This window comes from Chlorocebus sabaeus, chromosome 8 (genome assembly GCF_047675955.1).
Source record: "Chlorocebus sabaeus isolate Y175 chromosome 8, mChlSab1.0.hap1, whole genome shotgun sequence".
Lineage (NCBI taxonomy): Eukaryota > Metazoa > Chordata > Mammalia > Primates > Cercopithecidae > Chlorocebus > Chlorocebus sabaeus.
The window spans coordinates 51,836,338-51,850,187 of record NC_132911.1 but is presented as its reverse complement, the minus strand read 5'-3'; the positions used below and the strand labels follow the sequence as shown (position 1 = coordinate 51,850,187).

The following is a 13,850-nucleotide window of genomic DNA, read 5'->3' as shown; positions in this document are numbered from 1 at the left end:
AACTCCTGACCTCAGGTGATCCACCCACCTTGGCCTCCCAAAGTGCTGGGATTACAGGCGTTATCCACTGTGCCCGGCCTATTATTTGTTTAGGTAGTCTTTCTGCTACTTTCTCCTTGTCTCCTCTTTCTGGGACTCTCGTTATGCATATGTTGATCTACTTGATGATGTCACACATGTCCCTTAGGCTTGGATCACTTTTCTTCATTCTTTTCTTTTGTGCTTCCCTGGCTGCATAATTTCAGTTGTCCTATATTCAAGTTTGCCCCTTCCTTCCTTCCTTCCTCCCTCCCTCCCTCCCTCTTCCTTTCCTTCTTCCCTTCCTCCCTCCCTCTTCCTTCTGCCCCTCCCTCTTTTTTCTTTCTTTCTCTCTTCCTCTCTTCCTCTCTCTCTCTCTTTCTCTCTCTTTCTTTCTGATGGAGTCTTGCTCTGTTGCCCAGGCTGCAGTGCAGTGGCATGACCTCGGTTCACTGCAACCTCTGCCTCCCTGGTTCAAGAGATTATCCTGCGCTGGGCGCGGTGGCTCACGCCTGTAATCCCAGCACTTTGGGAGGCCAAGGCGGGCGGATCACAAGGTCAGGAGATCGAGACCATGGTGAAACCCCGTCTCTACTAAAAAATAGAAAAAAATTAGCCGGGCGCAGTGGCGGGCGCCTGTAGTCCCAGCTACTCGGGAGGCTGAGGTAGGAGAATGGCGTGAACCCGGGAGGCGGAGCTTGCAGTGAGCCGAGATTGCGCCACTGCACTCCAGCCTGGGCGACAGAGCGAGACTCCGTCTCAAAAAAAAAAAAAAAAAAAAAAAAGAGATTATCCTGCCTCAGCCTCCCAAGTCACTGACACTACAGGCATGTGCCACCATCCTTGGCTAATTTTCTTTGGATTTTTAGTAGAGACAGGGTTTCACCATGTTGGTCAGGCTAGTCTCAAACTCCTGACCTCAAATGATCTGCCTGCCTTGGTCTCCCAAAGTGCTGGGATTACAGATGTGGGTCACTGCACCCAATCTCATTATTTCTGGTGCCTGTTTAAACCTGTTGTTGTAACCTCCTAGTGATTTTTCATTTCATTTCAGCTCCAGAATTTATAATTGGTTCTTTCTGGTAATTTCTTTCTCTTTACTGATATTCTCTATTTGGCGATACTTCATGCTTCTGGCTTCCTTAGTCCTTTGTACATGGTTTGCCCTAACTCTGAGTATTTCAAAGACAGGTGATTTAGTTTTTGTCCACTAAGTCCAATGTCTGGCTTCCTCAGGGATAATTTCTATTAATTTCTTCAGAGTATGCTTGTGAATGGTTCATACTTTCTTGTTTCTTTGCATGCTTCATAAATGTTTGTCAAAAACTCAGCATTTTGATAATTACAATGTGGCAACTCTGCAAAGTAGATTCTGCCCCCACCCTCCAAGGGTTTGTGGTTGCTATTTGTTGTGGGCTGTTGTTATTTGTTACTGACTTTTCAAAACTACTTTTGTAACATCTGTATTGTTTGTTGTGTGAGGCCGCTGAAGTCTGTGTTCCATTAGCTTAGTGGTCAGCTAGTATTTTTAACAGAGTAACCTTAAATGCCGAAAACCCCCAACCCATAAAAGAAAGAGGGAAAATACAAACAAACAAACAAAAACATACCTACAGAAACTCTTCCAGTCTTTAGAGATTGGCTCTGTGTTGGCATACTCCTTTAACACTTAGCCAGGTTGTTTATAATTCTGTCTTAGCTTTCTCTTTTTGAATGTGCACATCTTGAAGGTCAGCCAGAAGTGGAGGCTTGGGGTCTTCCCATGCCTTTTCTGAGCACTCCACCCATGCTGGGCATGCACGTGATTCCCTGGTACACGCAAGAGCTTTTAAAAGCCCTATTCCCCCACTTATGTTCTTCCTCAAGCTCTTCCTTCCCAGACTTTTTGGTCTTTCTATTGCTTGTCTCAGGCTGCTACAGCCAGTACTTTTGCCCTTGCTGCTCTTGGCAAATGCCCAAATGCAAATGCTACCCTTGCTCTAGTCCATCAGGGAACTGCCAGCCAGGTCCAAACACACTCCCCTGTTTCTTTGAGAACAGAGTCTGTGTTGTTCACTCTGGCACTAGCAGCCTGTGTTGGGAATTCATGCTGCCAACTTCATGGCCACCAGCGATCTGGAGAAGGAGGGATGGCAAGCAGGCAGTTTAAAACACCACAGTGCTCTCTTAGTACATTGCAGCAGCTTCTTTCCTCATTATACTTTCCCTGGTTGCTGTAAGTTTGTGGCTAGATTTCAGAGTTCTGTAAAAGTTGATTAGGACAGCTTTTGCCAGTTGTATTCGTGGAGCACCGGAATTCCTTACTATGCCATTTTTGGTGATGTTGTTTCTCTCATAATTCTTAAAATTTTGATTTTGTACTCATAGAAAGAACTTAATCTCTTTCAGACATTGATTTTAATAATATATCACTCTTACGTACATGTAAAAAAGGACAATATAAGTAAATTGCTTAAGATATTCCCAAATGCTTTCATGTTCACTCACTGCCTCCTCTGAATCACTTTTCATTTCAGAGTCATTGCCCTGCAGGTTTTTATACACCACTGCTCTCCATTCCATCAAGACAGCGAGCGTTGTAGCATTTTTTTTAGAAAGTGCTCTCCGCCATCATTCTCAGGATTCCCTCCCAGGCACTGGCACCCGTATGTGGACAAAGACAAACATCCTAACTGACACTCTGGACAACAGTGATTGTCAGATGCATCTGAATTTCAGTAAAATATTTTTAAAAGCGCACTTAATAATTGACAAGATGTGGGATGTATTTTTCCTGAGAAGTCAGATGAGGAAGTGATTAAGTCAGTCACAGAAAGCACCATCGAGGCAGGCACCATTTTAAGCCAGTCTGTAACAGATGGAAGGCTCTTGCCAGCAGAGTGGTGCAGAGGAGAAAGAGCTCTCAGGAGAACCATCAGCTTCACACACAGGAAACCAGGCAGGTCCTGGTATTTGGAGTTGAGTCAGGTGCCAGTTGTTGTGAAAGGAAAATGACTTCTTCTTGAAGTGGGCAGTGGAGGGCTCCCACTTGAGAACTGAAACTCCATTCTCTAGATCAAGAAAGCTTCAGCAGATTCTAAGGAACACAGTGATGTGACAGGCTCTCTTGGGCGGCCATCTGGAGAATGGATTGGACAGGGAGAGCAAGCTGTGAGTCCAGACCTGCTGCACCCTTCCTGGGTGCAGGTGCAGCTGCAGCATCACTGTCACCAAGGAGGCAGCTGGGGACCTGGGGTGCAAGGAGGCTGGCAGAGGGGCTGCCGGGTGTGGGCCACCTGATGAAAACGTAGGCTGGGAAGACAAACTGCTTTTCCTTTTCTGTTGTGGAGAATGTGAGCAGGTATTTGGCAGGTGGGACACCCAACCCACAGAATCCAATGCCTGTTGTCAGCTCTGGCTACTTTACAATCTGGGGACTCAGCCTCTTAGATTCTAGAAGCTGAAGCACACATATAAATTGTTACCAATCACAGCAGGTTTCAATGACATGCGCATGCTTTAATAGCATGAGGGGTGCGTGACCTCAACAACCAATAATTTTGTTCCTTTGATTCATGTCCTTCCTTTTCCAAACTCACACATTGGCAATAAGGGTCATCCTAAAAAAGTCAGTATTTTTGGATACAAACGTGTAACATATAAAAATTTCATGGCCGGGTGTGGTGGCTCATGCCTGTAATCCCAGAATTTTGGGAGGCCAAGGCAGGTAGATTACCTGAGGTCAGGAATTGGAGACCAGCCTGGCCAACATGGTGAAACCTCTTCTGTACTGAAAATTACCTGGGCATGGTGGCACACACCTATAATCCCAGCTACTCAGGAGGCTGAGGCAGAATTGCTTGAGCCCGGAAGACAGAGGTTGCAGTGAGCCAAGATCGTGCCATTGTCCTCCAGTCTGGCCAACAGAGCAAGACTCTATCTAAAAAAAAAAAAAAAAAAAAAAAAATTCCTACTGTGACACAAAAACAGAAAAATAAGCCGTAAAGTTAGAATAGCCTGAAGGCAGAAGGTAAACAAAACCATCTAATCTGATAGTTGAGAATAACAATCTGAAGAAAGCACTAAAAAGTTTCCCATCTCTTGAAACTTAATTTCATATTTACGTTTAGAGAGCAGTGCTCAAAAATGTTTTACTTTTTCAGACTGCAATTTGGAGCAGAACTGCTCTTCTGCCATCTGAAGTATCCAAATATGATCCCTAGGATGAGAGACAGCTGAATTATGGTCAACTTCATCCTATGAATGAAGGGAAGTCAGACTGGCTTTCGGACCCCAAGAGCATATATTAACTCAAACACATTTTAACAGTTTTCAACCTCCTGAATTTCTTTTTTTCTTTTTTTTTTTTTTTTTTTTGAGATGGAGTCCTGCTCTGTCGCCCAGGCTGGACTTAGCCTCCCTAGTAGTTGGGACTAGAGGTACCTGCCACCACGCCTGGCTAATTTTTTGTGTTTTTAGTAGAGACGGGTTTTCACAGTGTTAGCCAGGATGGTCTCCATCTCCTGACTTTGTGATTTGCCCGCCTCGGCCTCCCAAAGTGCTGGGATTACAGGTGTGAGCCACTGTGCCCGGCCTTTTTTTTTTTTTTTTTTTTTTGATACGGAGTTTCACTCTGTTGCTTAGGCTGAAGTGCAATGGTGTGATCTTGACTCATTGCAAATTCCGCCTCTAGGTTTCAAGCGATTCTCCTGCCTCAGCCTCCCAAGTAGCTGGGATTACAAGGCACCTGCCATCATGTCCGGCTAATTTTTGTATTTTTGTAGAGACAGGGTCTCACCATGTTGGCTAGGCTGGTCTTGAACTCTTGATCTCAGGTGATCCGTCCACCTCGGCCTCTCAAAAGTGCTGGGATTACAGGTATGAGCTACTGCGCCAGGCCTAGGCAAGCGCTTTCTAACCACTTCCTGTAAAGCACCTCAATATGCATCACTGTCACGTAAACTCAACTTAGTGTTAATAAATGTAGCTTTGGGAGGCGGAGGCAGGTGGATCACGAGGACAGAAGATCGAAACCATCCCGGCTAACACGGTGAAACCCTGTCTCTACTTAAAATACAAAACTAGCCGGGCGTGGGTGTCATGCGCCTGTAATCCCAGCTTCTCGGGAGGCTGAGGCAGGAGAACCGCTTGAACCCGGGAGGCGGAGGTTGCAGTGAGCTGAGATCGTGCCACTTGCACTCAGGCCTGGCGACAGAGCGAGACTCTGTCTCAAAAATAAAAAAAAAAAAAAATTATGTTGACTATCGGAATCAGTAAATCATCTCACTGAAAATAGTCTGAGTTGTTTTTAGGAGAATATGGTTATCCCTTATAAATATTTATTTTGCATTCCCTAAGTGATTAGGGAGGGCTTTAATAGTGTTTCTGTGGCTTCTTAAATATATGAGAACGAAAAAAATTGTGCTAGAACTTTTTCTGGATGTGTGTAAGTCCACACTTATATGCATTGCTGGATTCGAGTCTTAATAGGTAATTGTGTGACATCATCATTGCGTACCCTCTGAGTAACTCTAAAGAAATACGTTTGTTCTTTAGGAAACCTATTAAATATCCCATAATGCAACATTAGAAATGACCTCTGGAACTGACTGCAGAAACTGCGCACAGTTAGTAGGGCTTGGTGTTCCGACGCAGATCTGGTGAGAGGCCTACGGAGGAAGAGACTCGACATGGAGCAGGTGTGACTAGGGATAGTGAGTTAATAGATAAGGGCCGGGCATGGTGGCTCACGCCTGTAATCCCAGCACTTTGGGAGGGTGAGGCCAGCGAATCTCTTAAGCCCAGGAGTTTGAAACCAGCCTAGACAACATTGTGAGATCCCATCTCAAGTGTTTTTTTTTTTTGAGACGGAGTCTCGCTCTGTCGCCCAGGTTGGAGTGCAACCGGCACGATTTCGGCTCACTGCAACCTCTGCCTCCGGGGTTCAAGCGATTCTCCTGCCTCAGCCTCCTGAAGAGCTGGGATTACAGGCAGGCGCCACTATGCTTGGCTAATTTTTGTATTTTTAGTAGAAATAGGGTTTCACCATGTTGGCCAGGCTGGTTTCAAACTCCTGACCTCAAGTGATCCACCCACCTCAGCTTCTCAAACTGCTGGGATTACAGGCATGAGCCACTGCGCCCGGCTGAAAAAAGCCTATATTTTAAATTCAAAATAATAAATGGGTCTGACCAGAAATGCCTGCCTCAAATTGCAGGACACATGACAAAGCCCATCCTTACTTAAGACATTTTCAGTGTGCGATGGGTCTACCGGGATGTAACCCCATCATGAGCCAAAGCCCATCTGCACCCTGCTATAGCTGCTGGCAGATATCTTACCTGTCTCCCAAAAGGGACCCAACTACTTTACGTTCAAGGCACTTTTTTGGAATATTTAACAGGGAAAGAGCCTGGAACTAAAAACAGGTCTAACGCAGATACCGCCACACGATGGCACTGCTTCCGTAGACCTGGAAGAGACGCGGGCGCGGGAGCTGACGGGGGCCGCTGGGCTCTGCGGGGTTGGGGAGTGGCGTGCGGCGGGAAAGCCCGCACCTCGAGGGGCCGGCGGAGGACACGATGTCGTGACTGCGTCTCCCTCATCTGCTCTGCTTTTGGCGACGGGGTCGCGCTGCCCTTTCGGCCAGGACGCAGCAGCCGCGTCGCTGGGCCTCGACCCCAAGGGCCGGCCGGACCCGGGACCTCCGAGGAGAGCAGCGAGAACCGGGCCGCATTACCGAGGCGCCCGAGTGCGGTGCTGGCAGCCCTCCCCGTCTGCCAGGCCGCCGCCTGGGGACCTTACGACGAGGCTGTGGCTGTCCCCACGTCCCGTCCCCCGCGCCTCTTCCCGCATCTGGTCCCACGGTGGAGGCGCGGGGCGAGGGTCTCACACCCGTGCCCACGGTCGGGGGGCGTCCTTGAACGCGCGGGTCCTCTCCCACGTGTCCCCACCCCCCGCCCTCCGGCGACAGGAGCTGGCCTGGGGCGCGCGCGCTGTGGCCAAGTCCTGGTTTTGATTTCACTCCCAGCCCCTAGGAGCGAGGAGGTTCCAAGCCCACAAACAGGAAGGAGAGAAGGCCCTGGAGTGCGGGCAGAGGGAGTGTCATTCCCAGCAGCGAAGCGCAGGCCGGCCCGGGTCGGGGAGGGGGCACTAGCGTGCGCACCCTACTGCAACGCGCCTGGGGGTCCCCCGGGTCTGGGAGGGGGTCCAGGGGAGGAGCAGAGAGAGGACGTGCCCCTGGAAGGCTCGGGGCAGCTCCGGGGGTCTCCCAGGGCGCCCCCGCCCCTTCCCCCGCGGCCCTGGGGCGCCCCCGCTGTGCCGGAGCCGGGGCGGGGCGTGCACGTCAGCCGGGGCTAGAAAAGGCGGCGGGGCTGGACCCAGGGAGGTGACAGCTGCGCTTGGACGCAGAGCCCGGCCCGACGCCGCCATGAGCGCCGCGCTCTTCAGCCTGGACGGCCCGGCGCGCGGCGCGCCCTGGCCTGCGGAGCCTGCGCCCTTCTACGAGCCGGGCCGAGCTGGCAAGCCGGGACGCGGGGCCGAGCCGGGGGCCCTAGGCGAGCCAGGGGCCGCCGCCCCCGCCATGTACGACGACGAGAGCGCCATCGACTTCAGCGCCTACATCGACTCCATGGCCGCCGTGCCCACCCTGGAGCTGTGCCACGACGAGCTCTTCGCCGACCTCTTCAACAGCAATCACAAGGCGGGCGGCGCGGGGCCCCTTGAGCTTCTGCCCGGCGGCCCCGCGCGCCCCTTGGGCCCGGGCCCCGCCGCTCCGCGCCCGCTCAAGCGCGAGCCCGATTGGGGCGACGGCGACGCGCCCGGCTCGCTGCTGCCCGCGCAGGTGGCCGCGTGCGCACAGACCGTGGTGAGCTTGGCGGCCGCAGGGCAGCCCACACCGCCCACGTCGCCGGAGCCGCCGCGCAGCAGTCCCGGGCCGACACCCGCGCCCGGCCCCGCCCGGGAGAAGAGCGCCGGCAAGAGGGGCCCGGATCGCGGCAGCCCCGAGTACCGGCAGCGGCGCGAGCGCAACAACATCGCGGTGCGCAAGAGCCGCGACAAGGCCAAGCGGCGCAACCAGGAGATGCAGCAGAAGCTGGTGGAGCTGTCGGCCGAGAACGAGAAGCTGCACCAGCGCGTGGAGCAGCTCACGCGGGACCTGGCCGGCCTTCGGCAGTTCTTCAAGCAGTTGCCCAGCCCGCCCTTCCTGCCGGCCGCCGGGACCGCAGACTGTCGGTAACGCGCGGCCGGGGCGGGAGAGACTCAGCAACGACCCATACCTCAGACCCGACGGCCCGGAGCGGAGCGCGCCCTGCCCCGGCGCAGCCAGAGCCACCGGGCACCCGCTGCAGTTTCTTGGGACATACGAGCGCAAAGAAGCTACAGCCTGGACTTACCACCACTGAACTGCGAGAGAAGCTAAACGTGTTTATTTTCCCTTAAATTATTTTTGTAATGGTAGCTTTTTCTACATCTTACTCCTGTTGATGCAGCTAAGGTACATTTGTAAAAAGAAAAAACCAAGACTTTTCAGACAAACCCTTTGTATTGTAGATAAAAGACTGAGCATGCTCACTTTTTTATATTAATTTTTACAGTATTCGTAAGAATAAAGCAGCATTTGAAACCGCCCTTGCTTCCTATATTCGCAGTGACTCCCGCCCGCCCGCCCGCCGGTGGCGCAGGACCCGGTTGGGGAAGGGTGCGTTCCGGACCGGCAGCCAGCAAGCACCAGGGAGCCCGGGCGCCAGGTGTGTGTGTGTGTGTGTGTGTGTGTGTGTGTGTGTGTGTGGGCGGGGGGATGGGGAGTAGGCCTGAGCTGCTCAGGAGAGTCTGTGTTGCTTTTGAAACGCGCTGAAGGCTCCCTCCTAGTCTTATTTAACTTGCTTAAGCTCGGTGGAGCACGGCTCAGCTCAGGTAAGCTAGCAGTTTTCCAGCAGAAGGTGCGCTCCCCAAGACGTGGGGAAGGGTTGGCTGTTTGGGGGGCCCCTGCTAAGAACAGTCCAAGAGCTCCCTAACTGTAGAGGCTGCTGGAGGGGCGAAGGGCAGAAGCCCGGCTGAATCATCTCCCACTTTCCCGGGACTTTGCTTTCACTTTCCTCAGTCTTGTGGACAGTCAAGAAGATTTTCAAAAGTGCTCCAGAAAAGCCGGAATAGTCATGTAGTGGATTACAAGGGCAGTCACAAAACTGCTTTTAAGACCAGCTGTCTTGCCTGTAATTGCAGTGTTTTAAGATTTAATTTTAAAAAAGCCTTCTGCCTTTACCCCAGGAACACTTGGTATTAGGCACCATTTCTTGGTCGTAGGCTGCTACATGTTTCTTATTAACCATGGCCTGTCATGATTATATTTCTATGAGGAAGGCAACAAAATGTAGTGTCCAAAGATGATTAATTCTTGGTTTAAATCTCTGCCAGCAAAGCAAATGATAAGGGACTCTTCCTTAGTCTGTGATCTTTGCTCTCCGTGCACATTACCCAGCCTGATTAAACAGGTGTGTGGTGGAGCCAGCTATCCCCACCACCATTCAGCAGAGCGACGATCAGACCGGTTCAGAGAGCTACACTTTATGGGTAACAGTTTCACCTCTGATACAGTTCCCTAGAACATTTTCCAAAAAGTAGTGAACTGCGAAGTGCTTAAGTTTGACATTTATTGTAATAGAACAGTAATAAGTATGGGGCAAAGGTTTACGCTTTGCAGGGTATTCTTTGGGGGAATGTTAAAACAAATACTGTAAGAAAAACATGCTCAATCCTGGTAAAATGTTCAACTTGTTAAAATTACAAATGAACAAAATTTTTTCTTCTCATATATTGCCTAAATACCAAATGAAGAGCTTAAGCTTAAGATTCAACGTGAAAACAAAAGTAAATATGTTCCTAAATTTGCAGAAAAAAGATAAAACTGTAGAAAAAGGTATTTTTACAGTTCACAAAACTATATCTTAACATTTCCCCAGAAAAATATGTTTCAAGATCGTAAACTACATTCACTGTGTCCATAGTTAACAAGTAACTACCCCAAATCACCACCACCACCACCACCCTTGCAGCCATATCGCAAAGTTCACAGATCCTGCGGCAACCGCTAGTGTTCTGCAGAGGCCCCTCCTGCACTCAGAAGCTCGATTTCCTCCAATCCAATGCAGCTGGTCGGGTGGGCGGTTACGGACTGGACGAAACAATTTAACAACCCCACCTCCTTTCCCAGGACACTCTTCACTTCGTAGCTCTGCAGGGATAAAAGGCACGCTGGTTAAAGCAAACAGCCTGGGACATACTGTTTCCAACAACACAGAAAACCAGAGAGCCAGAGTGGGTTTCCCCAGTCCACAACCTTCCACGCCTCAAATGGCTGAGAACAGTGGTAGAAAAAAGAAACAAATGAAGAGCTATTACATATATATATATCCATTTATTTTAGCAAGTGAAGGAACTACCCCATTTTGGTAAATGAATTCTATTTTTACTTGGGTGGGACATGATGCACACAGGCTCTGCTGGGAAGGCCAGGGCTGGGCACACAGTGCCCACAGCTGTCTCCCACTTCCTTTAGGACACTTCCTCAATCTAGCAACACTTCCGGTCAAGGGATTTCCTGGTGCTTTGCCCCAAACTTCCTTCCTTAATAGGATGCCATTTCTTCTAGAGTTAAACTGGGCTAAAATCTGTGTTTTTGTAATGAGACTTCGCTTCTTCTTCAAATTCTTTTTGGTTAGTCCCAGGTGAGTTTCATCTCCAGATGAGACAGGTACAGGGAGTCCTTGGGCCCCCATCCCTGATGAAGCTGAGAGGGTGTGGTGCACCCCATTATAGATCAAGCTGCAGAATGCTGCTGCGGGTAGGGTTGAAAATAAAGGCTCAAAAGCACTGAGATATTGCATCTCTGTCTTTCTGGGAGATTAAAGCCCTAGAAGGAAACACCACTTGCAGTGTAGTATCATGGGCACCCCACACCCCTCCTCTGTGCAAGGCACTTGGCAGTTGCTACAGCAGTTGTTTGGTGTCTGTTAACTCACCCCTCCCATCATTATGGTGTCATGGCCAAAGAGACTGAGGCTGGAGAAGCCAGACAGTGTGGCCAAAGCAGGCAGAGTGTGGCTCCTTGGTGCCCTTCCCTTCAAAGGTGCATGTCTCACTGCCTTTCCCCGAGTTTGAGCTGGCTTCAGTGTCTGGCTTCTCATGAACAGAGTGCAGTGGAAGGGACACTAAGTGATGTTCCACGCTTGGTTAGGAAAAGTGCCCAGCTTCCAGCTGGCCCTTGGGATCCACACACATGCTGTGAGGGAGTCCAGCCAGAGCTGCAGCCTGGACATAGGAGCCTTCAGTGACTCCTGCCAACCTTGGGGGCACCCGCTAATGCCCAGTGGAGCCAAGGGGAGCTATCCTGATGGAGCCCTGTCCAAACAAGAGTTCTGTGCACAGAATGAATATTGATGCCACCACGTTTTGAGATGGTTTGTTTTGTAAAAATAAATGTCAGGATCAGTCTGGGATGTGAACGCTACTGATGCCAACTCGTGGGGGGACTTTTATTTTCCCATTTGTAAGACAGGCATGGTGCCTATTCACTGTGTTTTGTCAAGAGTTTTGGCTTCCTTGGTGAAAAAGAATAAAGTCAACAGAATGGTTTAATGTAATGATAGGGGCTGTGGGTGTTACTGGTCAAGACAGGTGAAGAGACGGAACTTGGCGATGGAAACTGAGGCCTTCCCAAGGGCTCCGGGTGGCATGGACAGCAAGTGCAGCTGCTTACTCGCTCCCAGCCACTGTGAGTAGAGCTGGGCATGGGGTAAAGAACCTCCTAAGTTGTCTACTTCCAGGCTTGGAACTTACCCCACAGTCCACTGGTGTTGGCCCTGAAACCAGAGCACCCGAAAAGGTAATATTAAGGGATTTATTAGGAGCCCATGTGGGCCCGTCACTGAAGAGATGGCAGTGAGGACAGAGTCTCCAGGCTGCTGGACTGGAGGGGACACCAGTGGGTACAGAAGCAGGGGGTCACCGCACGGGGAGGGAGGGTGGAGGCGGCATGCTGGACACCCTTCTGTTGTCTTACAGTTTCAGTTAGTCTTGCATGTTTGTGCAAGTGTGAAACAGATGACCCTGTGGTCTTCTGGAGTAAAAGTACACAATTCTGACTTGGAAAAAGCCAGCAAAAAATCACTTATTTGTAAAATGTTAGGTTTGGCTATATTATTTGTAAATGGAGTTTAAACTTTTTTATTATTATTATTTTTGAGACTGAGTCTTGCTCTGTCACCCAGGCTGGAATGGAGTGGTGTGAGCTCTGATCACTGCAACCTCTGCCTCCTGGGTTCAAGCAATTCTCCTGCCTCAGCCTTCCAAGTAGCTGGGATTATAGGCACACACCACCATGCTGGCTAATTTTTGTATTTTTAAGAGAGATGAGTTTTCACCATGTTGGCCAGGCTGGTCTCAAACTCCTGACCTCAGGTGATCTGCCCGACTGGGCCTCCCAAAGTGCTGGGATTACAGGTGTCAGCCACTGTGCCCAAGTAATAAATCTTTTATTTGTGGGAGAAATTAACATGGAGAGGGTTAAACAACTATATCAGCAGACTCCCAAGCACTATTCATATGAATGTGTGTCTGCACAGGTATAAAATGTGCTCTCTCTTAAAAAATCACTATACATGTTCCTTTAACTTTTCCTTTTCTGAAAGCTAAGGAAACAAACTTCAAGTTCCATGTCACAATAATGTTACTATTAAGAAATGAGATGCACAACTACAGACAATCCTATTGTTTTCACATCTGCAGCTTGAACACATTACAGTACAGGCATAAAGCTTAACACTCACATACCTTAACCGAAACAGTACATTTGCCCCATGGAATGGAGTCACGGATCTTGTGGAAAGCCCCAATTTGATTATCTGAATTTTGGTGAATGTGCATGCTCACCCAGAAAACTGACAGAATCCATACTGGGTGTCTCTCAGCTAACGTCTCTACCTAGGCCCCTCTGGCACCCATCTTCTATCAGCTTCTTTCCAGATCTGCAGTAAAGACCTGATCAGCCACTGTGAGTAGAGCTGGGCATGGGGTAAAGAGCCTCCTAAGTTGTCTACTTCCAGGCTTGGAACTTACCCCACAGTCCACTGGTGTTAGCTCTGAAACCAGAGCACCCAAAAAGGTGATATTAAGGTCGCTGCCACCCTCTGGCCCTCACCCAATGCATATACATACACATATGCACACACATACACCCATGTACGCATATGTCAAGCATATGTGCATACACAGCATAGTCAAGTGGACACATATGCGCATGGGCAAAAGTGCTCTGAAGCACACACACTGCACAACGTGCACACACGTGCACTTAGGTACACACACCTTTGAGCTCTTTATAAGCAGGGCTTTTACCTATGGGAATATTCTAGTTGACAAGTTAAATGTATAGGAGGAACAAGCGCCTTAGCCAGAAGGAAACCAAGTGAAGGAAGGAGGATTTCTGCCAGGGTTCCTGGTCTCTGGATCTCTAAAGAGGGGTGGGGATTGGAAGGGGTGTCAAGCACTGTCCATTGCTGGAGGCTTCCTGGATGGTGACCAGCTACGCCCAGCAGGCAGCTGCTGCCACAGCACTGCCCCGCCCTTCTGAGTAGTACGGAGCAGCTGGAGAGCTGTGTGCCATGCACAGGTGTTGTTGGTTGAATCTGTTGAGGTTGTGGGTTTTGGTTCATTTTGTCATGCGTTCTCAAATGCGCGTTTCTAATGCTTTCTCCCAACATTCTCCATCAAGATGTCTTCCCTGAAAACTGAGATCTGCCATCTTTAGTACCTACTCAAACCCTGCTAGTTGGAAACTTCTACTCGGTCAGCTG

The 13,850-nt window shown here is 49.8% G+C and overlaps 2 protein-coding genes across 13 annotated transcripts in view; one reads left to right on the top strand and one right to left on the bottom strand.

Moving 5' to 3' along the window:
* The first annotated feature begins 7,307 nt into the window (after positions 1-7,307).
* Positions 7,308-8,627, top strand: CEBPD (CCAAT enhancer binding protein delta). The gene has a single exon (XM_008000561.3). It carries the CDS (start codon positions 7,427-7,429, stop codon positions 8,234-8,236), a length of 810 nt encoding a protein of 269 aa, XP_007998752.2. The 5' UTR covers positions 7,308-7,426; the 3' UTR covers positions 8,237-8,627.
* A 1,009-nt stretch (positions 8,628-9,636) lies between these two features.
* The window catches only part of SPIDR (scaffold protein involved in DNA repair), a 502,324-nt gene continuing 498,110 nt past the window's right edge, over positions 9,637-13,850 (bottom strand). For all 12 annotated transcript variants that reach the window (XM_008000554.3, XM_008000557.3, XM_008000556.3 and 9 more), the window contains one exon: positions 9,637-10,231. In XM_008000554.3, coding sequence (XP_007998745.3) covers positions 10,088-10,231 — 144 coding nt within the window. In that variant the 3' untranslated portion in view covers positions 9,637-10,087. The remainder of the gene's footprint in view (positions 10,232-13,850) is intronic.